The sequence below is a fragment of the Procambarus clarkii genome, chromosome 64 (assembly GCF_040958095.1).
Source record: "Procambarus clarkii isolate CNS0578487 chromosome 64, FALCON_Pclarkii_2.0, whole genome shotgun sequence".
Classification (NCBI taxonomy): Eukaryota; Metazoa; Arthropoda; class Malacostraca; order Decapoda; family Cambaridae; genus Procambarus; species Procambarus clarkii.
In genome coordinates, this window is record NC_091213.1 from 4313596 (window position 1) to 4335409 (window position 21814).

The 21814-nt window shown below is 39.3% G+C and overlaps 1 protein-coding gene and 1 long non-coding RNA gene across 2 annotated transcripts in view; one reads left to right on the forward strand and one right to left on the reverse strand.

Moving 5' to 3' along the window:
• Positions 1-21814, forward strand: part of LOC123768953 (uncharacterized) — a 77334-nt gene that overhangs the window by 14200 nt on the left and 41320 nt on the right. The window contains exon 2 of the long non-coding RNA XR_011223630.1: positions 13461-13514. This is a non-coding gene — a long non-coding RNA (uncharacterized lncRNA). The remainder of the gene's footprint in view (positions 1-13460; positions 13515-21814) is intronic.
• Positions 4151-21050, reverse strand: prtp (thioredoxin domain-containing protein pretaporter). The gene is made up of 8 exons (XM_045759823.2): positions 20760-21050; positions 16720-16866; positions 12657-12765; positions 11968-12099; positions 11140-11295; positions 8047-8240; positions 7411-7543; positions 4151-5573 (listed from the first exon to the last, which is right to left on the reverse strand). Exons 1-8 carry the CDS (start codon positions 20912-20914, stop codon positions 5448-5450), a joined length of 1152 nt encoding a protein of 383 aa, XP_045615779.2. The 5' UTR covers positions 20915-21050; the 3' UTR covers positions 4151-5447.

Below are 21814 nucleotides of genomic sequence, written 5' to 3' on the forward strand. Positions count from 1 at the left end.
GTTCTTCGAGACCCGAACGGGGGTCTCGCCAGGGCAGGATAAGGCAGCCAAGCGGGAAGCAGCATCCCGAGAAGGAGGAGCAACGACACGTGTACCGAGACGAGTGGGGTTGAAAGTAATGGAGGCATCCACGGAATCAATGAGACGTCGATGGAGGGAGAAATCGTCAGGAGGCGCAGAATCAAGAGGGAGGAGATCAAAATATTTGGCCCACGAAGCGGGACCAAACAAGGCTTGATAGGTAGCAGAACTGGAAGGAATCGAGCGAGGGCGGCCGTGACGAGGACGGCGGTGAGAACCTCCAGAGAGGGGTTAAAAGGCGCAGTAGTTACAACTAGAGAAGGAGCCGCGCCAGGGGACGAGGTAGTCACCACTGGGGGCTTGGGGCTCGACCCAACCACAGAGGAGGGAGGGAGCCAGGGGAAGGAGTCAGAGAGGCCAAAGGAGGAGCAAGGTCGGGGCCCAAAGCAGCGGAGGCTACAGAGCCCGGTCTTCCAATACGGACCGACTCGGGGGCTTGGTCGCCCATCCCACGAGCCTGAGAAGGTAAGCCAGAAGCAGCCGAAACAGGGGTTATCATCTTGACGAAAAGAAGAATTCATTCACGAATGTGCCCCCACACCCACCATGGAGCCACAATTAGAGGCAGGACACCCAACAAGAAGCTATCGCCGATCTTGTCGGGGCCTCCTAGGGGTGCGTCGTGAGTATACGCCCCACAAACGCCACCTTAAGAAACCGACAGTCCGTCGAGATCGGGTTCAGTGACGAAAGGGGGATTGACAATAAAAGGTTCCCCTCGCTCTCAACGTCGGGTACTACAGTTCTACGGGTGCAAGAGTATGCCTCCTCAAGCACCCGGGCGTCAAAATAGAAGAAGTCCAAGGGAAGAACCAGAACGAGCAAAAGGTCGGCAGGAAACGGCAAGCAGATAGGAGAAGAGGGGGGAGAAAAACGAAACAGAAGGAAAAGGAAAAGATGCCCAGCAGAATTGGAGAGGACGGCAGCAGGAGCACAAGGCTAGAAAAGGACAGAGGACTGTCCCAAGGAGCGTCACACTCCGGCAGCCGCCCACGAAGCCCCCACACGGCGACAACGAGCTGAGCGGGGAGGGGGACTCAAATGAAAGCTATGACCTGGAATAGACATGGAGCCTCTATTGCCGTGCTTAAGATGATGTACACAGCCTATGTGCGCTCCGTCATAGACAATGCCGCACCAGTTTTATGCACCTACTCCCAAAGCGATATGGAAAGGCTGTATTGGAGGGGACCTAAACATTCCCTCTAATGCGTTATGTGTGGTTTCCTCCGAGGCTATGGGTCCCCCTTCTTCCAGCCAGAGGTGGTACTCCCTTCCCTTTTTATATATATATATTATATATATATTTATATATATATATATATATATATATATATATATATATATATATATATATATATATATATATATTATATATATATCCGTGGTCTCCGTGGTGTAGTGGTAAGACACTCGCCTGGCGTTCCGCGAGCGCTATGTCATGGGTTCGTATCCTGGCCGGGGAGGATTTACTGGGCGCAATTCCTTAACTGTAGCCTCTGTTTAACGCAACAGTAAAATGTGTACTTGGATGAAAAAACGATTCTTCGCGGCAGGGGATCGTATTCCAGGGACCATAGGATTAAGGACTTGCCCGAAACGCTACGCGTACTAGTGGCTGTACAAGAATGTAACAACTCTTGTATATATCTCAAAAAAAAAAAAAAAAAAAAAAAAAAAAAAAAAAAAAAAAAATATATATATATATATATATATATATTAGTATATTTTGGTAGCAGTCTTTCCTGTAGACATATATTATTAAATATGACCGAAAAAGTAAGATTAATAATTCTAACACGAATTTTCTCAATCTTTCGTACATTTCTTTTCACTGTTGGAGGTAATTCAAAAATCAATTCTCCAAAATTCATTTTTATTTCTAGTCTGACGCGACACTTGAGCGCGTTTCGTAAAACTTATTACATTTTCAAAGACTTTACACATACACAACTGAATAGAACTTACATATCTCCGATATGTTTATATCTACATTTGAGTGAGGTGGATGGGGTGAGGTGGTATTTAATAGGGTATTAATTTCATCAACACAAGACAGAACACGAAACAATGGGTATTGAAATGGAAGTGATTGTAGAAAGCCTATTGGTCCATATTTCTTGATGCTTCTATATTGGAGCGGAGTCTTGAGGTGGGTAGAATATAGTTGTGGTGTAGGTGTAGATATAAACAAATCGGAGATATGTAAGTTCTATTCAGTTGTGTATGTGTAAAGTTTTTGAAAATGTAAAAAGTTTTACGAAACGCGCTCAAGTGTCGCGTCAGACTAGAAATAAAAATGAATTTTGGAGAATTGATTTTTGAATTACCTCCAACAGTGAAAAGAAATGTACGAAAGATTGAGAAAATTCGTGTTAGAATTATTAATCTTACTTTTTCGGTCATATTTAATAATATATATATATATATATACAGTATATACACACACACACACACTGCCCAACTAGAACTTTAAGCCTTCCCTGGGCAGTCCATAGCTTGAGATGAGGATCACTTACATGCTGCTGGAGTCGGTGATGATGGCAGAATCAAGTAGGATAGTGCTAAAGGTGGCTGGAGCCGAGAGCTTGTGCGAGGCCTGGAGCTAAGAGCGCGTGTCCAGGAGTATTGTCCAATACTCATAATTTAGTATCGTACTGTCCTAATTTAGAAAAAAAAATGCTTCAAGTGTTATAGCTCCGACCATAGCATTGCTCTACAATGTACCACTAACTCCAAGCTGCCTTTAATATTCTTAATAAGGGTAGAGTAGCCCCAGTTCATAAAAAGTTGTGTTCTCATTGAAATCAACGATTTTAGACCAATATCAATCCTGCACACCTTGTCAAAAATATTTGAAAATCCAATGTACAAATAGCTTTACTCCTACCTAGCTAAACACATACTTAGCTCTTGCCAATATGGTTTGAGACTTTAGAAAAGCACCAAGCACTTAATTAATATGCATGAATTGATACAGCTCTTTATAAGAATTAATACCCCCTCATTTTATTTTCTGACCTTCGGATGACTTATGAGTTTTAACTGCAATAACCGAGGGGTTGATTTTCCCAGCTGTCACATACATGTGGTGTATACATGTGATGGGAAATCTACCCAGAGTGCATGGGACTTAAGAATGCCAAATGCAGGATAAATACTTGGGTGTTTCGAATGTAAGTGGTCTTCAATCATAAGCAATGAAGTGTTGGTGACGTCACACAGCTTATGCTTCACCCATACAAGCCTATGACATGAGAAGCCAGAAGGAATGCTTGCCTCCCATTAGCTAATCTGTATGTAGGACGATTTTCATCTCTCAGAGACTCCCTAGGGCACTTAAGGCATGGAATCGTCGTTCTCAGTCAAACTGCATTACACTGAAGACATGCGTATTTTCTGTTTGTTCGGCCAAAGGACAGAATTATGGCACCGAGCACTTGACTGTCAGTTAACAATCGGCCACTTATGAAACAAGTCCAAATTCTGGAATCAAATTTGAATCATTACGTATAGTTGAAGCGAGGTAACCGCAAGATTTATACACATTAGAGAAAAATCAAAAGGGGGAATTATGCCGATAAAATCCTCTTGCAAATATCTTCTCGAGATCTTGAGGTTATCTTGAGATGATTTCGGGGCTTTTTAGTGTCCCCGCGGCCCGGTCCTCGACCAGGCCTCCACCCCCAGGAAGCAGCCCGTGACAGCTGACTAACACCCAGGTACCTATTATACTGCTAGGTAACAGGGGCATAGGGTGAAAGGAACTCTGCCCAATGTTTCTCGCCGGCGCCTGGGATCGAACCCAGGACCACAGGATCACAAGTCCAGGGTGCTGTCCGCTCGGCCGACCGGCTCCCTTGCTCATGGCTATAGTTTTCATTGAAGACACATGACAACTATCTTGTGCATAATTGGTTGTTCATTGTAATTATAAGCTGCATTTCTTTCTCGACCAGAGCAATAAAACCCACAACTCGCTGCTCTACATTAGAAAATACTAATCCGTTTTCCATATATCATAACTTATTTTCACAATTAAGTAACTGGATCACTGTAAACTACTTGACAAACATTTACATATATATTTATAAATTCTTGAAAGAATACATTACAGGATCAGCAATTACAAATTTGATCAATCAACGCTTCAACATTTTCCAAGTAATGACAGTAATACGATTGGTCATGGGCACAATGCACCAATGATCATATGGAAAATATGTAATTATGACAAATCCTAAAAATACATCAGAAATACAGTAATCATATATATATATATATATACACTAACGTGATAGAAAGCCTCATTGGTAAGTACTGTATTGGTATCTTTGTATGGTATATTTTATTTACTAATTTCTTGTAATATCCTGTCAACTCACATGGATACAAATTAAAATTTCCCAAATCAATGCAGTATATATTCTTAAATACAGTATAAAGAATTAAATAAAATATATACAAGTTTATGTATGAACCAACTGCCTGAATAATAATAAAGAAAACATGCAGTGTGCCATAATAACTTGAACAAAAAACAAAAACAAAAATACCCAACTCACGCGCATGAAAGGAAAGTGACAATGTCTTAGTCCATCCTGGACCCTTCCAAGAAAATTGTATCAGCAGTAGTTCATCACACATTAACCACTGCAAACATTGGTAACTGCATACTTTCTTTGGTAAGAATGATATTTAAAATATCATTCTATAAAAAGTCAGAATTATGAAAGGAAAATTAATTTGTTGACCAAAGCACGCTAGAAATTGAAGATTCAACAACGTTTTGGTCCGTCCTGGACCATTTTAAGTCTATTGTAATGATGGACCACAATCGACTTGATAATGGTCCAGGATGGACTGAAACGTTGTCGTCTCTTGAATTTCTAGTGTGGGGGTTGGTCAACATTTTTCAGCCACGTTATTGTGACTTTTTATCCGAAAGCTATGTTAATTTTTAAACACACATTCCAAATCTTAGAACTAGTTTCTCGTCTTATACTGGGAGGTGATTTAGAGATGTTTAAGAAAACAACAAAGAGGAAATCTCTCAAGAAAACAAGACATCAAAGATATAAAAAATTTTACAATTGTTTAATAATTAGGAACTAGCATGTAACATTTGATGAACAATATTGAAGAATCATTAATACAAAATTATTTATGAACACCTACTAGTTAGCTAACATAATTTACAAAAAGTAATCTAATCAAAATGCTAATTCATTCTTTAACAGGTACTGTATATAATTTGAATGCATGAACTGGAGGATGAAAGATTGTTAAGTACACTGCAAAATATTAATCTATTAGAAATCTAATACAACAGCTTTAACCTAAAATCCTCGTGATTACGGCACGATCTAAAGCTCATCGTGTTCCAGATGTCTGGTGATGAAGGAGACCATGTCTTCTAAAGAGCGATCGCCATTATACTCGCCAATCTGATTGGCATTTTTGTATAGAAACAGTGTTGGGAATCCATTTACCTGCAAAATAATTAGTGATTTGATGATTTTGCATCCATCAGCTGCCTAAATAAAATAAAATAATCGCCTTTACCAGTCCAATGAACGGCTCTGTCTGCCTCATATTGTGTAGGCCTGGCTCTGTCTGCCTCATATTGTGTGGGCCTGGCTCTGTCTGCCTCATATTGTGCAGTTGCTTGGAGCGGGCCTGCGGGCCGCTCCAAGCAACAGCTTTGTGGACTAAGCTCTCACAAGTCAAGCCTGGCCTTGGGCCGGGCCTGGGGAGTAGAAGAACTCCCAGAACCTCATCAAGCAGGGAGCATCTAATGCAGTTCTTGATATTAACTGTCATTCATCCCTGTACATGTCAAAGTGAATATTGCACATGTTTATTCTATAGTATGGTGACCAAAACTGAACTTCATAATCTTATACGGCTTAACAAGGACAAGATATAGTTGCAGTATGATTATGCCCTTTTATTTTATCTGTGAATGACACCCAGATCCATCTGGTATAGGCCTATGGTGCCCAACTCTAAGACTAAAATTTTGAGCACAAAAAACTGGTAGCCGAGTTACTCCACTCGAAACCCCAATCAATCCCTGAACTGCAGGTGAATGGGAAGATGGCAATAAGCACCCTGATTTGACACCACCAGAGGTGCACCTGGGATGCCAGTCATCTGGAGTGTTGAGCACATGATTACATGCAAATCTTTTGGTACTCTTTTTCTGATCTCTCTCATTCCCTCTTGGCATTTCTAATTAAGCAAGCAAGTCACAGCCCTTACTTTCACCACACTATTGTGTTTTGTTTTTCTTTCATTTCTTATCAACTGAATCTTATTTTTTTTTTTTCATGAACTGCCCTACAACTTCCTTATCCCACTTCTTTCAATCTCTTATCAGTTTGTACACCCCAATACACTTTCAGCCTTCCCAATTTGTACATGCAAATATACTAACAAGATCTTGACACAAGCTATCCAATCTTTCATGTACCTAATTATGCTTACAGCAACACCAATATCCTGTCTACTCCGTCACAGTATCACAGTCAAAACACCTGTCATGACTTGCTACCGTCAACTCCAGAGCCGTGTACTTGCAGCCTCCAAATTCAACACACTCCACAAAGTTTTAACCAAATTGTTCTTATATACATGCACACCAAGGTTCATTTGTTTACAGTCTTGCTTTAAAATTACTATCGACTAACCGTTTTTACTTGATCAACCTACCCCTACCCCCTCCCCCCCCCCATTTCTCTCTCTCAACTTAACAATTTTAATCATTTCACTTCTTTGATCTTGTGGATCATACATTTACCACTCAATCCCATTTTAAATTTAATGCTTATGTGATCAGACAAGCTTATCACATATTCCTTAGCAACTTCTTGATACCTAACACTCAATTTATACTAAATAAATAATATGGGAAACACACACTCTTCATTAAAGTTCCCTTATTTCATGCCCCCTGTTTTACATTCACTATACTAGTGTCCCTGGGAAATGCATGTAGGGAAGGGAGCCGGTCGGCCGAGCGGACAGCACACTGGACTTGTGATCCTGTGGTCCCGGGTTTGATCCCGGGCGCCGGCAAGAAACAATGGGCAGAGTTTCTTTCACCCTATGCCCCTGTTACCTAGCAGTAAAATAGGTACCTGGGTGTTAGTCAGCTGTCACGGGCTGCTTCCTGGGGGGTGGAGGCCTGGTCGAGGACCGGGCCGCAGGGACACTAAAGCCCCGAAATCATCTCGAGATAACCTCAAGAATAAGCAGCTACTTTGCATGTTGACACACCAAATAATAAAAGTGCAGTTACGATTATTAAACCCAGTTGCAACTTACATTTTGTTCACTGCATAAGCCTCTATTCACCTCCTGCGTACAGTCCACCTTTCCAATCTTCACTTCGCCGTGGCCAACAAACTTCCGACCCAACTCGTCATAGGTTGGAGCCATGCGTTTACAGTGGCCACACCTATACAAAATAATATCAAATTAGACATTTGTAAAGAAAATAATACTGAGTAAGCTCTACAAAAGTAATCAAATGAGATACTGAATAGTGTAAACTAGAACAATCATAGGAAGAATCAGCATCATTTATCACATTAAAGGAGGCAGAAGGCTGGAACATCACACTGGAAATTATGAGGACAGGAAACCATTGCAGGATGTAGCAATGCAGAGGCAACCATTTCACAGGAAGCACAAAGGACCACCAGCCATAGGGTAGAAAGGCTTCAGCACAAAAAAAACATGAAAAGATATTTAAAGATACTGAAAAGAAAATGCATTTATCATGAGTAGAAGGAAGTGAAAAGAGAAGGACACTATGAGAAGAGTAAAGTATCACAGACTTTATGTTACTGTACTTTTGAAGACCAGATAAGCATACTGGACAAAAGGATGAACACAAGAGGTAGAAGGACAAGATGGAGGGAGGCTAGGCAGAGTCGTGTCGACGGTAGTAGAGCTTACCATGGTGCGAAGAATTTCACTAACGTATATCCTTTTTCAATGGCATTTTCAAAATTTTCCGACGTAAGAACTATAACGGGAGGCAGTGGCTCATTTGCATCTTCCTTTTGCTCAGTACCAGCATCGTCTCCAAGCATACGAACTGTAAATTCTTTCAAATCTTCATGGCTACGATCCCCTGTATATTTTTCAATCTGAAAAAAATTATTATTTATAGAATACTGTTCAGTCAGAATTTATAAAGTTGATAGTGTTTAGCATTCTGACTATATGCACATTATGTCTGTCAGTATGTCCCGATATCAGCATCCAAATATTTTAAAACTAACCTCTAATAGTGATACAATAAAATTTATTTTTAACATCAATTACACATAGTACATCACAAAAGCAAATGTAGCTAGTGCTTTAAAAACGTAGCATATTTAGCCAAAACAAATTGGAAACATCATTTCTAATCTTATGCATATAAAGCATATAAAGGAGTCTTCCTAGTTTGCATTTCTCTATTTACAATAACCCCTAATCTCCATGACTTTACTATATGAATTGCTCAAGTGTTTCGACTGAAGTGGAATGCCCTTTTTATGCCATTTTTGGTAGCTTCCCCATGCTTGGCATTGCCTGCTACTGCACAGGTGTACCCCGCACCAGGTATTTTAAACACACTATCTATTGGGGATAAGGATCTTTTACCCGAGGCATGAAAGCAGATGGAAATTCAAGATAAACATAGTGCTGAAGTAGTATGCCCTAAATTAATGAAAGGAGGCCATAACATATATACTTCCTCCATTGCCATGGCATAAACACTCAAAATGTGATGTGTTTGATTGCCACCAGGTGGCAGCTCAGGTCACGTAGATTCTCAAGCAGCCTGCCTTTCACTCATGAGCCACCCAAACCAAACCCTGTCCACCTCATGGGGAAGGCAGGTACAGAGCAGGAATGATGAGTGACTAAGGATTTCACCTGAGAAGGGCATTTCAGTACTTGATTTCAGAGGGGATTGACCTCTCAATAGCTCTCTGAGCTAACCCACAATGGCAACTCAGAGAAGGCCAGCATTTCTCAAAGGAATACAGCATTAAATAGAAAAATGCTTCCAAGATTAACCCAGAGAAGATGACAGAAGAGAGTTATCAGTAGTGCCAAAAGACAGGTGTAATGAGTATGGCGAGGCCAAGGGACACCCCAGGCAAAACCAAGGTCGACATCCAGGTGGACCAACCAGACCAAGGTCAAAGTTCAAACAGCAGCCAGGAAACACACAGCATTTTGGAGCCAGGACAGACTAACAGCTGGCCAGAACCCAAGTCATATAAATCCCAGTGCCATCACAACAGCCAAGCCAGCAAGACCACGGCCAACATTCACGAAGCCAAAGCAAACAAACCGAGCCCAAGTCCACAATCATAAAGGCACAGAGCAAGGAAAACCTGCTGCATCAAGGCATTCATCCCAGAAATAAATTATCATATTCATGGTTTTCATTGTGACGGCCAATATCCGGGCTTGTGGCTCCTGGCAATCCAACAGGGTGTTAGCCTCTCGTTATTTAGTGGATATCTCTTGGCTTTGCAGTACTTGTGTTGTCCCTGGGTGTGTGTGGTGGTGCACAGCTGACCAACTTTCATGGGTAAGCCCAGTTTGCCATTTTTGTTTTGCTAATCCTGTTTCCATTCTAAAAAAGCTAACCACCTATAATCAGGTGCTATTGTAAGTAACCCTAGGAGCTATTGAGGACTCTCCCAGAAATTAAAAGTTGAATCAAATTAAACAACCTTTTCTAGTGGGTCACACAGTAGCTACTCATTCCCATGGAGTTAGGAAATGTCACGAGTAACATTAAACACGAAATGCCGGGTAACTTGGCCCGACATCTGGTGGCAACTGGAAACATCACAGTTAGTGATGCTTGCACTACAATCAGTTGTCTTCTTTTCCTTGGAGGTGCTTAATTTCCTTCACACAGTTGATTGTTTTGTTGTACCTATACCTTCTGGCGATCCTGCTCTTAACAGGGATTTTCTTATCTCTTACTAGAAACATCAACTCAATTGCAAGAAAATATACCTTAAGAATGGACAATGAGTATACTGGTGTAGCAGGTCAACAAGTAAGCAACAAGTCCTCAGGGAATGCAGGAAAAATATTCCTTGCAGACAATTTAAATCAGGTGTGCTAAAGTTGAATCCCTGTTGCACAGGTGTTCCGAGTGAGATCCAGACTAACCCCTGAATCTGCTGCTGAACTCATTTTCATATTCATGTCATATAATTAAAATCTTATGCTACATTATACACAGAAATCACAATAGCGTAATGAATCCTCGGACGTAGGTTCGAATCCTTGTCACGGCCCTTGTGGATTTGTTTATTATGCTACATGCTCATAAATTACACATCCAATGCAAATTATTTTAGATTAATGTTATATTTAGCCTATTTAAGCCTCATCATTGAAATGATGTGCTATTTTTTGCCAATTTTGTGACCACTCAAATTTTGAGCTACTGTATATATGCAGGTGATGAGTCACAATAACATGACTAAAGTATGTTGACCAGACCACACACTAGAAGGTGAAGGGATGACGATGTTTCGGTCCGTCCTGGACAATTCTCAAGTCGAGCAATCGACTTGAGAATGGTCCAGGACGGACCGAAACGCCGTTGTCCCTTCACCTTCTAGTGTGTGGTCTGGTCTACTGTATATATGTTGTACCATGCAACCTCAATAGCGTCATATAACTAAGAAAATCTCTTAGAGCAAAGTGGTGGAATTAAACCGCCATCATGGGTGACAAAGGATGCAAGTTCAATTACACCACATTGTTCCATAAGATTTTTTATTACACATGTTCTTTCACATCTTAAAATTTTAGCCTCCTATAACTACACACCTCTTCAGTCCAGCTAGAATTGTAAACATTTGTATACATTTTTAACTAATAAAACTTAAAGCATTTAACATACTGGAATTACCATATCAATCACTTCTAAGTGCTTACCATGGACAAAATGAATGAATAAACATTCAGCTAGATAGAGAATCAACATTAGTATGAAAAGAAATAAAAAAAAAAACATACCTTTTTGCCATCCTCAATCCATAGTAGCGTTGGGTAGCCTTTCACTTCATAATCATTGCAAATTTGCCGAAACTGAGTGCAATCAAGTTTTCCAATAGTAACCGACTTGTCATGTTCAAAAGACTTGGCCAAGGATTCCCAGGTAGGAGTGAGTCTCTTGATGGAGAAAAGGAAAAAAAATTAACATTCATTACAAACATACAACACAAAATACTCGACACACATCGTCACCCAACTACTGTACTAATATTACACTTACGGGAACATTATCATGGAAGCCATGTCCAAAATACAATAAAATTACAAGAAGCTGATGAACTTTGAAGGTCCATAGGCTATGACTGCACCTGCCTGTAACCTTTTTCACTAATATGTCTCCTTATGTGAAGTGCATCATCATATGTTGACTGATGCTTATGATAGAAACCATTGACGTCATGCAAAATTTAAAGGACTTTTATGGACCTGGAAGATATTAATGAGAAATCATATTACACCTAGTGAACTTGAAAATTATTGACTATGGCCAGGTCCTTCAATTGTGAGTAGACCACTGTTCGTACTCATTATACAATTTACTGACTACCAGGCAACTAGGGGTCACAGCACTTGTGTACAGTTATTCCGACAGCCTAAGCATCCGAACAGACAGCCTTTTGCCCGAAACGCTATACATACTAGTGGCTTTAGGTATTGTATGTACTAGCTCTATCTATAAATCAATCAGAATGTTTGTAACTGCATCTATGCATGTACTTTTCCTAAATAAATAAAATATTATTATTATTATTATTAAGAATGAAATTTTGCTGGATAAGACCTCCTCACCTGACAATGTCCACACCAAGGTGCGTAGAACTTGACAAAGTGCTTGCCACTGGCCACTACGGACTTGAAGGTCACATCAGTGTACTCTACCAAGCCTGTAAGTGCTTCTGGCACTGACAGCTGTTCACCATTCTATGAAAAAAATAAAAAGTTTATGATTACCTAAAATAATAACACAGTCATACCAACAATACCTGGCTGAAGTAGAACATTGCGAATGCAGCACAATACATGTAGTAATAATTTAGCACAGTATTAATAATTGAAAATATAATAATATGTATCTAAGTACGTCACATATAATATATACTTTTAAGTTTTCTATGAAATGGGAGTGCATTTCAACAATATTAGCAAGAAAAAATTGGGAGGTGGGGAGCATAATCATTTTTTCTGCACACTAGCAGCATGTCAAATTTAATGATGGTGCAGTGGTCAAAATAATACCACCTGTACATACATATTTACGAGTCCATAAATAGTTATCCCGTTATACTACAAGTCTACTTATTTTATACATTAGTTTATGTAATTGTTCATATACTGTACATGTATTATGAATACCCATTCATGTTGAATATTGTCAATCTGCCACTTTACTAATACATTACTAACAAATACTTCGGCCTAGAATACTTAAAAACTTAAAAAGAGTTAGTATTGAGAGTAAAACACGAGACCTTACTAACCTGCACCTCTGTGCCAAGTTGCTCAGAGATGAATCTCTCGAGTGAAGCCAAGTCTCTGGGGCCTCGGTACCTCACACCATTCTCTGCCCCCTTGTTGAACAGCTTCAACCTAAACATGCCATGTAAAGAAGTTACTCATTATATGATTGTCTTTTACCATGTGCAGAGAAATTCACAATGATATGCGTGAAACAGATAATCCAGCTTAATTGCACACTAGTTTCTTTATCAGGTATCTCACCCTGTCAGAGTAAGAGAGACAAATGTATGTGAATGCATGTGTGTGTATGTATATGTATAAAGTATATATGGAAGCTGATCAGAATTACATTTCACCTTTGTAAATGTACATTAATGACACTATGTAAAAGACACATCAAACACTTTATATAGGGCATACGTAAATCTGTGTATCTATGTACAGTATTTTCATATGTAGGTTAGCTTAGCATTTTAAAAGCACCGAATCACCTTCTGTGGTTGAGTATTCAATTAACCCCTGAACTATATGTTTAACACATCTCTAACCCTGTCCATGAAGGACAGAAGAAAATGTATTTATGCTGGTTAACATTGTAAATGTGTGGCCACATCTGTGGTAGAAAATAATAATAAAAAAAAAACTAGCAGGACTCAATAAAGGTCCAGCATGGACTATAACATCAATTTAATTATGAGTGGGCTGGGTTACTGGTCTTTAATCATGTTACTCAAAAATAAACAGATGTCACCCCACCATTCACAGCTTACAAGAGAGGGTGAATTTTTTTATTTCAGGAATTAATTTCAGGAATTTAATTTCAGGAAAGATCAGGAATTTTCCTGATCATGAAGAAAGACCCCTTAGCTGAATCCAATGTAAGTATTAACACTAACTGGTTTAGTAATTAACATAAGGATATAAATCCAACAACATAACACACTCTGAACCCCTAATGGCATGCCACACTACTTTGCAAATTAAAAAGTGTGTTGACTTCTCTAGAGGTAGTATCATAACAAAGTCACACTCCAAAATTTACCACTCTCAGAAATGACTTTTGAAACATTAATGATGCCACTTGGTTATTTTCATGGGTTTCTTGATAAATGTCTCATTCATTCTTATTGGCCAATGTAAAAATAACTTTGCTTGTTTATATCCACCTGAAATGTTTTAATTCAATTTCTGTATGATAAACAAAAAAATTACAATTCTTATAAATTGTCATCCACATTTTTGTGGAAATAAACATTCCATTCATCTGGGCTCTCGGAGACTCAAACCGTGGACCCCTCATATGCCGAAGCCGAAGCTCTATCGATCGAGCTATTAAGCAGTCTTAATATGGAAAATTTCCACAAGCAGCATCCAGCTGCCAAACTGGATTTTTCGACTTTCCCTGACTACTACTGAAGCTCAGAGGAATTAGTGATCCACGCTCACGTCATGTAAATCATCATCCACACTTCTGTGGGAATAAACATTCCATTCACCTGGGCTTCTGGAAACTTTCCTTATTAAGACTACTCAATAAGTTTGACTATTGTATTCAACTATTGCAATTTTGCAATAGTTGAGGGCAATAGCTCAGTGGATAGAGCTTCGGCCTCACACACGTGGGGTCCAGGGTTCGAGTCTCCTAAAGCCCACCTGAATGGAATGACAACTCTTCCTTTATTTAGTGACAATTGCACTATGAGCTAGATTTATATTAGCAACAGGCAGATTAGTTGTTGTATGTAATATGTATAGCAATAGGAGAGAACCTAAATTCTCTTAGTTACTCTATGTGATGTCTTGTGAATTAGAAATAATGTACAGTACTTAAAATAGTTGCTTATAATTAACACGATTCAGTAAACACCAGCCCCTCCATACCCAGAAGACACTAGGGAAAATTTTGACTTTCTGATGTGGCCCTTAAAGTAGCTTCCCGAGGCTTATGCACTGGTACCTCCAGGCCATCATCATCGCTAACCATCTCGCACTACTGTATCTCATAGCCTACTGGGAGCAGGGAGCAGAATCCTGCCCCTCTGACCCTTCCTTCGGAGATGGGGATCCTGAGGATATCCACCCCACTGAGAAAAATCCCACCAATAAAATCAAAAGATAGTCACAAAAATTCAAAATGCTCAAGAGAAATGTTTGGCATGAACAGCAAAGCTCAAAACTATGTCAAACTAAAATACCACCCCACTGCTTCCTCCTCCTACCTCCAGCCTTTCACACACACTCGTCGCCTGGTACCTTGCCATCAGGTAAATGACTGGATTTTCTTGCCACAATGATTTTCTGATATTTTATGGCATCTCATGGTTTTTTATTTTTAGCCTACTTTAGCTGTGCTTTTCAGGGTTATCTTTCCCAAGATACCAGTTAGCAAAGTCATCTGTGAATAGTTATCTTATCTGATGCTGATGATTTATTCTTGGGACATGGTAGCTTTAGTATGACTTTTGAAGTCCTACTTATTTGGGAGTGGGGCCCAGCACTCATGACCTAGTTGTGCTTAGTAAGTGGTGTTTAGCAGACAGGCAGGCGTGCTAGGCATACAAAAAGTGTCTTGGCTAAACATCTAATCCCGACAACAACCAGCCAGTGAGGGAAGGCAGCTGCAGCCGTGGACATGAACAACCATTTATGCTAACCAAGTGCACCCTCCATGAAAGTACAAAACCCTAAATCCCACAAAAAGTATAATGGCAACACAAGAATACAGCTAACTTCTACACTTCCTATCAACAAGCCTTGTCATGAGGAACTCATCCCATGCTCTATCTGGATGCATGCAAGGCATCTCAAGGAAGTTGACTCATGAGTAGGAACCAGAACCTCCTAGAACAGGTGTATCTTGTGAGGCAAGGGAAATGTAAACAGACTACCAAGAAAAAGAGCCCTAGCACACAGTTTTAGCAAAATGCAAAGTTAAGGCACACATAATGTGGGCAACATAAAACACAATCATGAAGGAGAAAGAAAACAATAACAAAGCAATGCCCCCCCCTCTCCCCTCCCCAAAGAACAATCAAGGGGTCCAGGAATAGCCAAGACCACTCGACTGAAAATGTGAAGCAGAAGATGTGCCCTGATTAAGAGGTTCCATGCTTCTTGTACAATATAGCAATCAGGCGAGTGAAGGAGCAGGTAAACTTGCTGGAAACCTTGGTGGCAGTCAAGCGGTTTATGCTGCACCAACGATCGTTTACCTCATCACCACTGAGATTCCTAGTTTTTCTTCAGTCGCTTGTTTTTCCTGCATGTATGCTCTAGTAAATTGTTTCTATTAGACAGATCTTTGATCCCCAAGCTTCTCTTCACCTTGCAGACAGCACTAAATTTTGGCCCTGGCTTCTGGTGCATTACCCAAAGGCATGGTTTTGCCAGCACTTAACTCAGGCAGCCACTGAGGGGAAGTAGGAGCAGCTTCCCCCCTCTCAGAAATAATTAACTAGTCTGGAAAATTTGAAATCAGATGTGGCTAAGATGTACCACCAGACTGACTCACAGAACTGACTTCACAGTATAATGAGCAACACTAAAATGTGTCATTGGAACACTATTAAGAGTACACAGGGAGGATAAGTCATAGGAGAGCTAGACCCAAAAATGCTAATCTCAAGACTGAACTGCATACTTTAGTCTGACTATTGTACATATTGTTCATATTGTACGACTGTACAAAATACTTTAAAGAACAAAAGGAACTGGGTTTATAAAAAATAACAAAAATAAAAACTCATTTTAACAAAGTTCAAATGAGTGCATTACTGAATATGGTCAGGCTGAAAAACAAAAACATGAATATGTTTGGACAGATGCAGTGGTTCTAATTCAAGAAAAAAAAACAGGAGACAATTTGATTTCATATTACACATGGCAAGAAAATGTGGTAACTAATATCATACTGTAAAAAGCAGCAATAAGATTGTAATACTGTAAAAATCATATTTAAGCCCCAATATGAATGCAAATAAGAATGAGAGCCATGATTATCACACAATTGGTATTCACCATCCTTGAAGGCCATGATTTTTTGTCCCAATAAAATTTCCTCGACCGTAATGTAAGGTGTCTCACGTAGGATATCCCGTGACGTCTTGGGAGGAGCACAGTGCAGTGTGTTGAGTGCAGTCCACCTTGCCCACCACGACCTCTGCCTTCTCTGTGTTGTACTTCTTCCCCAGGTCGTCCCAGGTCGCACTCAACCGCTTGCAGTGACCACACCTAAAAACACATCAATCATAAATTTAAATGTAAACAAAAATTACATTCTGGAACAATAAAAGACTACCCAGTATCGTACAGATGTACAAAAAGCCAGTATGCACAGGAAAGACCTGTAGCAACGTTAAAGATGAGATGGGTCAAAAATTTGGATTGCTCTGTTCATTTTGGTATTAAATCCGATTGCCCCTTAATAGAATTCTTGTGTCCAGGATAGATTCTGAACTAAAACATTTCCATTTATCAGCACCTTTATTTTATTGTTATTATAATAATTTATTTATATACTGTACAGTACAAGAAGTATATTCGGTTTGTGGGAGTACATAACATTGGTGTTCTAACATTTTTGCAAAGTCATTACACTTTAGGCATAGTGGCTTTTGTTAGTAGGTTACACTTTTGGTTAGTTATCGCAATTACTGCTAATTTATCATTATTTGTTAAGGCCTAAACTGGATTCTATAAAAGTACTACTACTTGCACCTTGAGAAAAAAAATATCAATATAGTACTGTGCCACCCCCAATCACTGCTCTATTAAGGATTCAGATCCACCGAGCTTTTGCCCCATTTTTCCCAACCCCAAATGATAGAACACATTTTTTTAAGAAAATTATATATAAAATGCATTTTTAATATACAGTACTGTACTTGAAAGTAAAATAGGGGGAATAAGAGGTACAAATTTAAGGGAGGGTGGAGGGGGGGATAAATTCCTTACCTATGAGAAAGGCTTATTTTTCTTCATTAATACAGGTAGCAGGAATGTGGGTATATAGGAAGCACTACTTCACAAGCACAATACCCTGTACTGCATTCAATACAAAAACACTGCATAAAACTGCCACACTATGCTACTGCATAATCGCAAGTCGAGTTTGGTCTCAGGCCGGGCTTGGGGAGTAGAACTACTCCCACAACCCTCTCCAGGTATAATCTATTGATAAGGAGACTCATTAACTCCGTATGCCTTGATTTCTTGGGTATTTTCTACTTTGATACATGGCCACCAGTTGTCTCACCCAACACTACGGGCTCACCATAGCCCGTGCTACTTGGAACTTTTTGTTCCAGGTAGCGAATCTTTAACAACAACAACATCACCCAACACTTCCCAGGCTTGCTCACTTTCCTCTTTAACCTTTAATCCATGCTAGGATATGTCTATTTATCCCTTTCTACTTTAAACTGTATTACAACTAGAAAACATCTTTTCAACTCACAAGTGACAGAATAAAAGAAAAATGGTTAAAACCAAGGGAAAAACCACCTAGCCAGGACACGAGCAATTGCAAAACGGCTACATCCGCCATAAAAAATAACAGCGCAGAATTTTTATTAGAGTCAAAGAATTACTTTACATAAAATTAATAAAAAAATTCATTAGGAGCTACTGCTAAAGGAAGAAGAGTTAAACCTGAAAAAAAAATTCATGACCCACACATATTGGTGGTGTGATATTTCTAAATATCTTATTCATTACATTCTATTCATTTGTTCTTGTTATAGGGATTAATTATTACGAAGATATGCAATTCCCTTCTGATACATTTAATGTGTTATTTCAGATATCATGTAGGGAACCAAGCTAAATAAAGCTGTAAAACTGGATTCAAGTACATATACAGTATCGTTTGTCACCATTCAGTTCAGTGTAGCTCACACCACATCCCAATTCAATACGAATATTTGTTAGGATAATGTTGCCAGTATTTAGACACATTAGGATGTTACCAACATTCTGGGTGGGTTAAAAAATAACAAATAAATTCTTTTTACAAAAGTTATGGTATAAATTGAAAGAACTACATTTAAGCATACTGTAGTAACATAACCTGTTTGAGTTGGGGGCTCAAAAGGCTTATACAGTATATGCAAGATTTATCATCACAATTTGTCAATGATACTGTATTGGGTCCTACCCAATTGAGGCCAAGACTATGATATGATCTATATGTAACAGGCAAAACCCCAGAACCGAGCTATGCTAATTCATGCTTTGCTGTGGAATGCATTTTCTTCAATGGATAGCCTATACTGTATTAAAAAAGCAAGTCAATTGTGCCGATGGTTATATCAGTCATGTTTTAAGGAGTTTCACCGGTGGAAACGTGTGTAGTATATGTTTATAATACAGTATAATGAAGATCATGAGTAGCAACTGGAACTGAACATACTATCATTAAACCATTTGTAATATTAAAGCTCAACAAGCCACAATGTAGGACAGAAAACCAGGAGATGCTTTTTCATTCATAGGATTATAAACCCATGAAGCAGCCTACCTGCCAATCATAAATGCCAAAATACTGCCGAATTTTAAAATCCAGCTTGAAAAAGTCATCAGGACAAATGTTGGGGGAACTTTGACCAGCTACCAGTTTCCTGTTCCCATCAAGGCCACTAGTGTGCTAAGTGACCCACGGGTAAATTCAGGTAAATTTAATTTACATAATATAGTGTCAGTGGAGGTAGAACGTGTAAGCAGGTGAGCGTTTGCATTTGCCTGTGTACAAGCCAATGTTGATGAATGAATGTAAATGTGCTTTTAGTTAGGCCTTTACATGTCCTTTGTGTTTGAAGTGCTGGTCTGAGCAATGTATTTCTGGGCCCTTAAGTAATTTGTTGAAAGCACGTGGCTACCAATTTTTAAACTAATTAATGTGATGATGGCATGTTTACATCTGAGCTCAGATTAAGTTGAAAATGTCTATGCACAATTTGACTTTCTCTGATCGAGTTAATACATATAGACAAAAGAAGAAACTGGAAAAGGAAACTGAAAAAGGCCTATTGGTCCATTCGAGGCAGCTTCTATTTATATCCACCCAAATTCATTCATATACATGTCTAATCTTTGTTTGAAGTAATGCAGCAATCCCAGATCTACAGATAATTTTGTACCCAAGATTGTTCATACCAAAATGGTTTTGTCAAAATGCCTATACAGTATAAAATTTGACTGTACCCAATAAATGGGTTATGGTCAAATGGTTGAATGGGGGTAGATAGGTTTCAAAATCTATTTGTAAAGTCTTGAGTACAAAGTGACCCAAATCCCTTTTGTACAGATGGCCTTATTCTTGACTCAGAATCAGAGGATCCCAGAAAGGCCAGAAATAGTGGGTCACATTTCCTTTAACCTAATGCACTTCTTCACCTAGCAGCAAATATGTACCCGGGAGTTTGACTACTGTTGTGGGGTCGAATTCCGAGAAAGGCCAGCAGTTCGACCTTGATTTTGGAAAAAAGGGAGGGGGGGCGAGGAATTCATACAAATCTTGTATATATTATATAGCTATGTGTGAGAAAGCTGCATGAACGCGCAAGCCATAGATCACTAAAAACTCTTTGACCCGGCTAGGATTCGATCATTGGTGCGGTGGTCACGGTACTGTGTACGTTTAGGGGTGATCCTGGACAGCATAGGTTCGAATCCTGGCCGGGTCAAAGAGTTCTTAGTGATTATATAGCTATATATATATACATAAAGAGGTTTCTTGTCAAGACAAAACATGGGGGAACAAGATTCAAGCCACAATGAGACTAACAAAACACTTTTTAAACCCATAGGTGATAAAACCTCAAGAATAATGGGGAAACCTTTGACAAAGTACTAAGAGACAGTATCCCTCGGGTAAACTCGCCTCAAATACATATATTATGTACCATACATATATTATGTACCATAAACTCGCCTCAAATACATATATTATGTACCATACGACCAAAGGGAAATGCTGGTGTCCTGTACCCCTGTAGTCATGGACACGGGCATTAGACAAGGAACCTCTACATTAAACACTCATCAAACTACCTAGATTCAAACTTGTAGAATAACACCACAACTTAACAGTTCAGTTTTGAGTATATACTAACAATTTGACTCACCACGGGGCAAAGAACATGACAAACTGGGGCTTTCCGTCGAGTGACTGAGTGAAGGTGTCAGCGGTGAAGGTGATGGTGTTGGAGCCATGTTCCTCAGCCTGTACTAGGCTCACTATCAGGCTCACCACCAGGCTCGCTGTCACCACTACAACCATCTCTACCAGTCACCAGTGTTGTTGCTTCAGCGGGCAATGTGTGGTGGTGACAACCAGTTGCTGGTCCCTGCACTATTGCCAGACTGGGCGACAAATAGCGAATTGGGCTACTTTTGAGAGCCCCGCGCTCCCAAATGTTTAATTTCGCTACTTGCTACTTTTTGGGCTAATTTAAAAGCAAGATGTGCTAATTTGGGCTAATTAGCTTTAGTTTAGTTCATTTATTATGCACCCCATACCCATCTTGTGGGTGCTAGTTGAAAGGCTTACAGAGGCACATAATGGGCTCAGGAACTGAACTCCACAATTCATTTAGCTAAGCAAGTTACAATCTTGATGAGCTAGTTACAAAATTCAATATACGTCGTCACATCATCAATGGGTTCGAGATTGACCATAAGTGGGCTAATTTAAAAGCAAGATGTGCTAATTTGGGCTATTAATGTTAAGAATGTACGATTGCGAGTTACATGAAAGTAACTAAGCTATAAATAATTGTAATTAATAATAATTGTAAATATTAATTAATACTAAATAATATTATTTAATAAATTAGTCCCAATTCAATGCAGAGTTTTCTTCCAAGCACAGAAACTTGTAAATATAAATACAAGATAATAGATAGATCGATAAATAAATAGACAACTTTCAAATATTGCACCAAGTAATGGCGAGAGGAAAAAACTAGACAGTATACATTACATTTGAAATTAATAATAGATGAATAGTAATAAATTGGTGTATGTTTGTATGTATACCAGACAAAGTCCATTTAATGGCAGAATTTAGCCATTTGGTGTAAAAACTTTCATATCTCATATTATTAATTATAACTAATAAAAAAAAGTCATAGTTTGTATATACAAGAGATGAAACGGAGAGCCATGAGCTAGAGCGATG

Excerpts from the sequence above, each read along its gene's own strand:
- prtp (XM_045759823.2), bottom strand. The coding sequence starts at position 20,914 with ATGGTTGTAGTGGTGACAGCGAGCCTGGTGGTGAGCCTGATAGTGAGC. Across the intron at positions 16,867-20,759 it reads GTCATGTTCTTTGCCCCGTG|GTGTGGTCACTGCAAGCGGT; the intron begins GTGAGTCAAATT and ends ATGTGTTTTTAG. Across the intron at positions 12,766-16,719 it reads GACGTCACGGGATATCCTAC|GTTGAAGCTGTTCAACAAGG; the intron begins GTGAGACACCTT and ends TGGCATGTTTAG.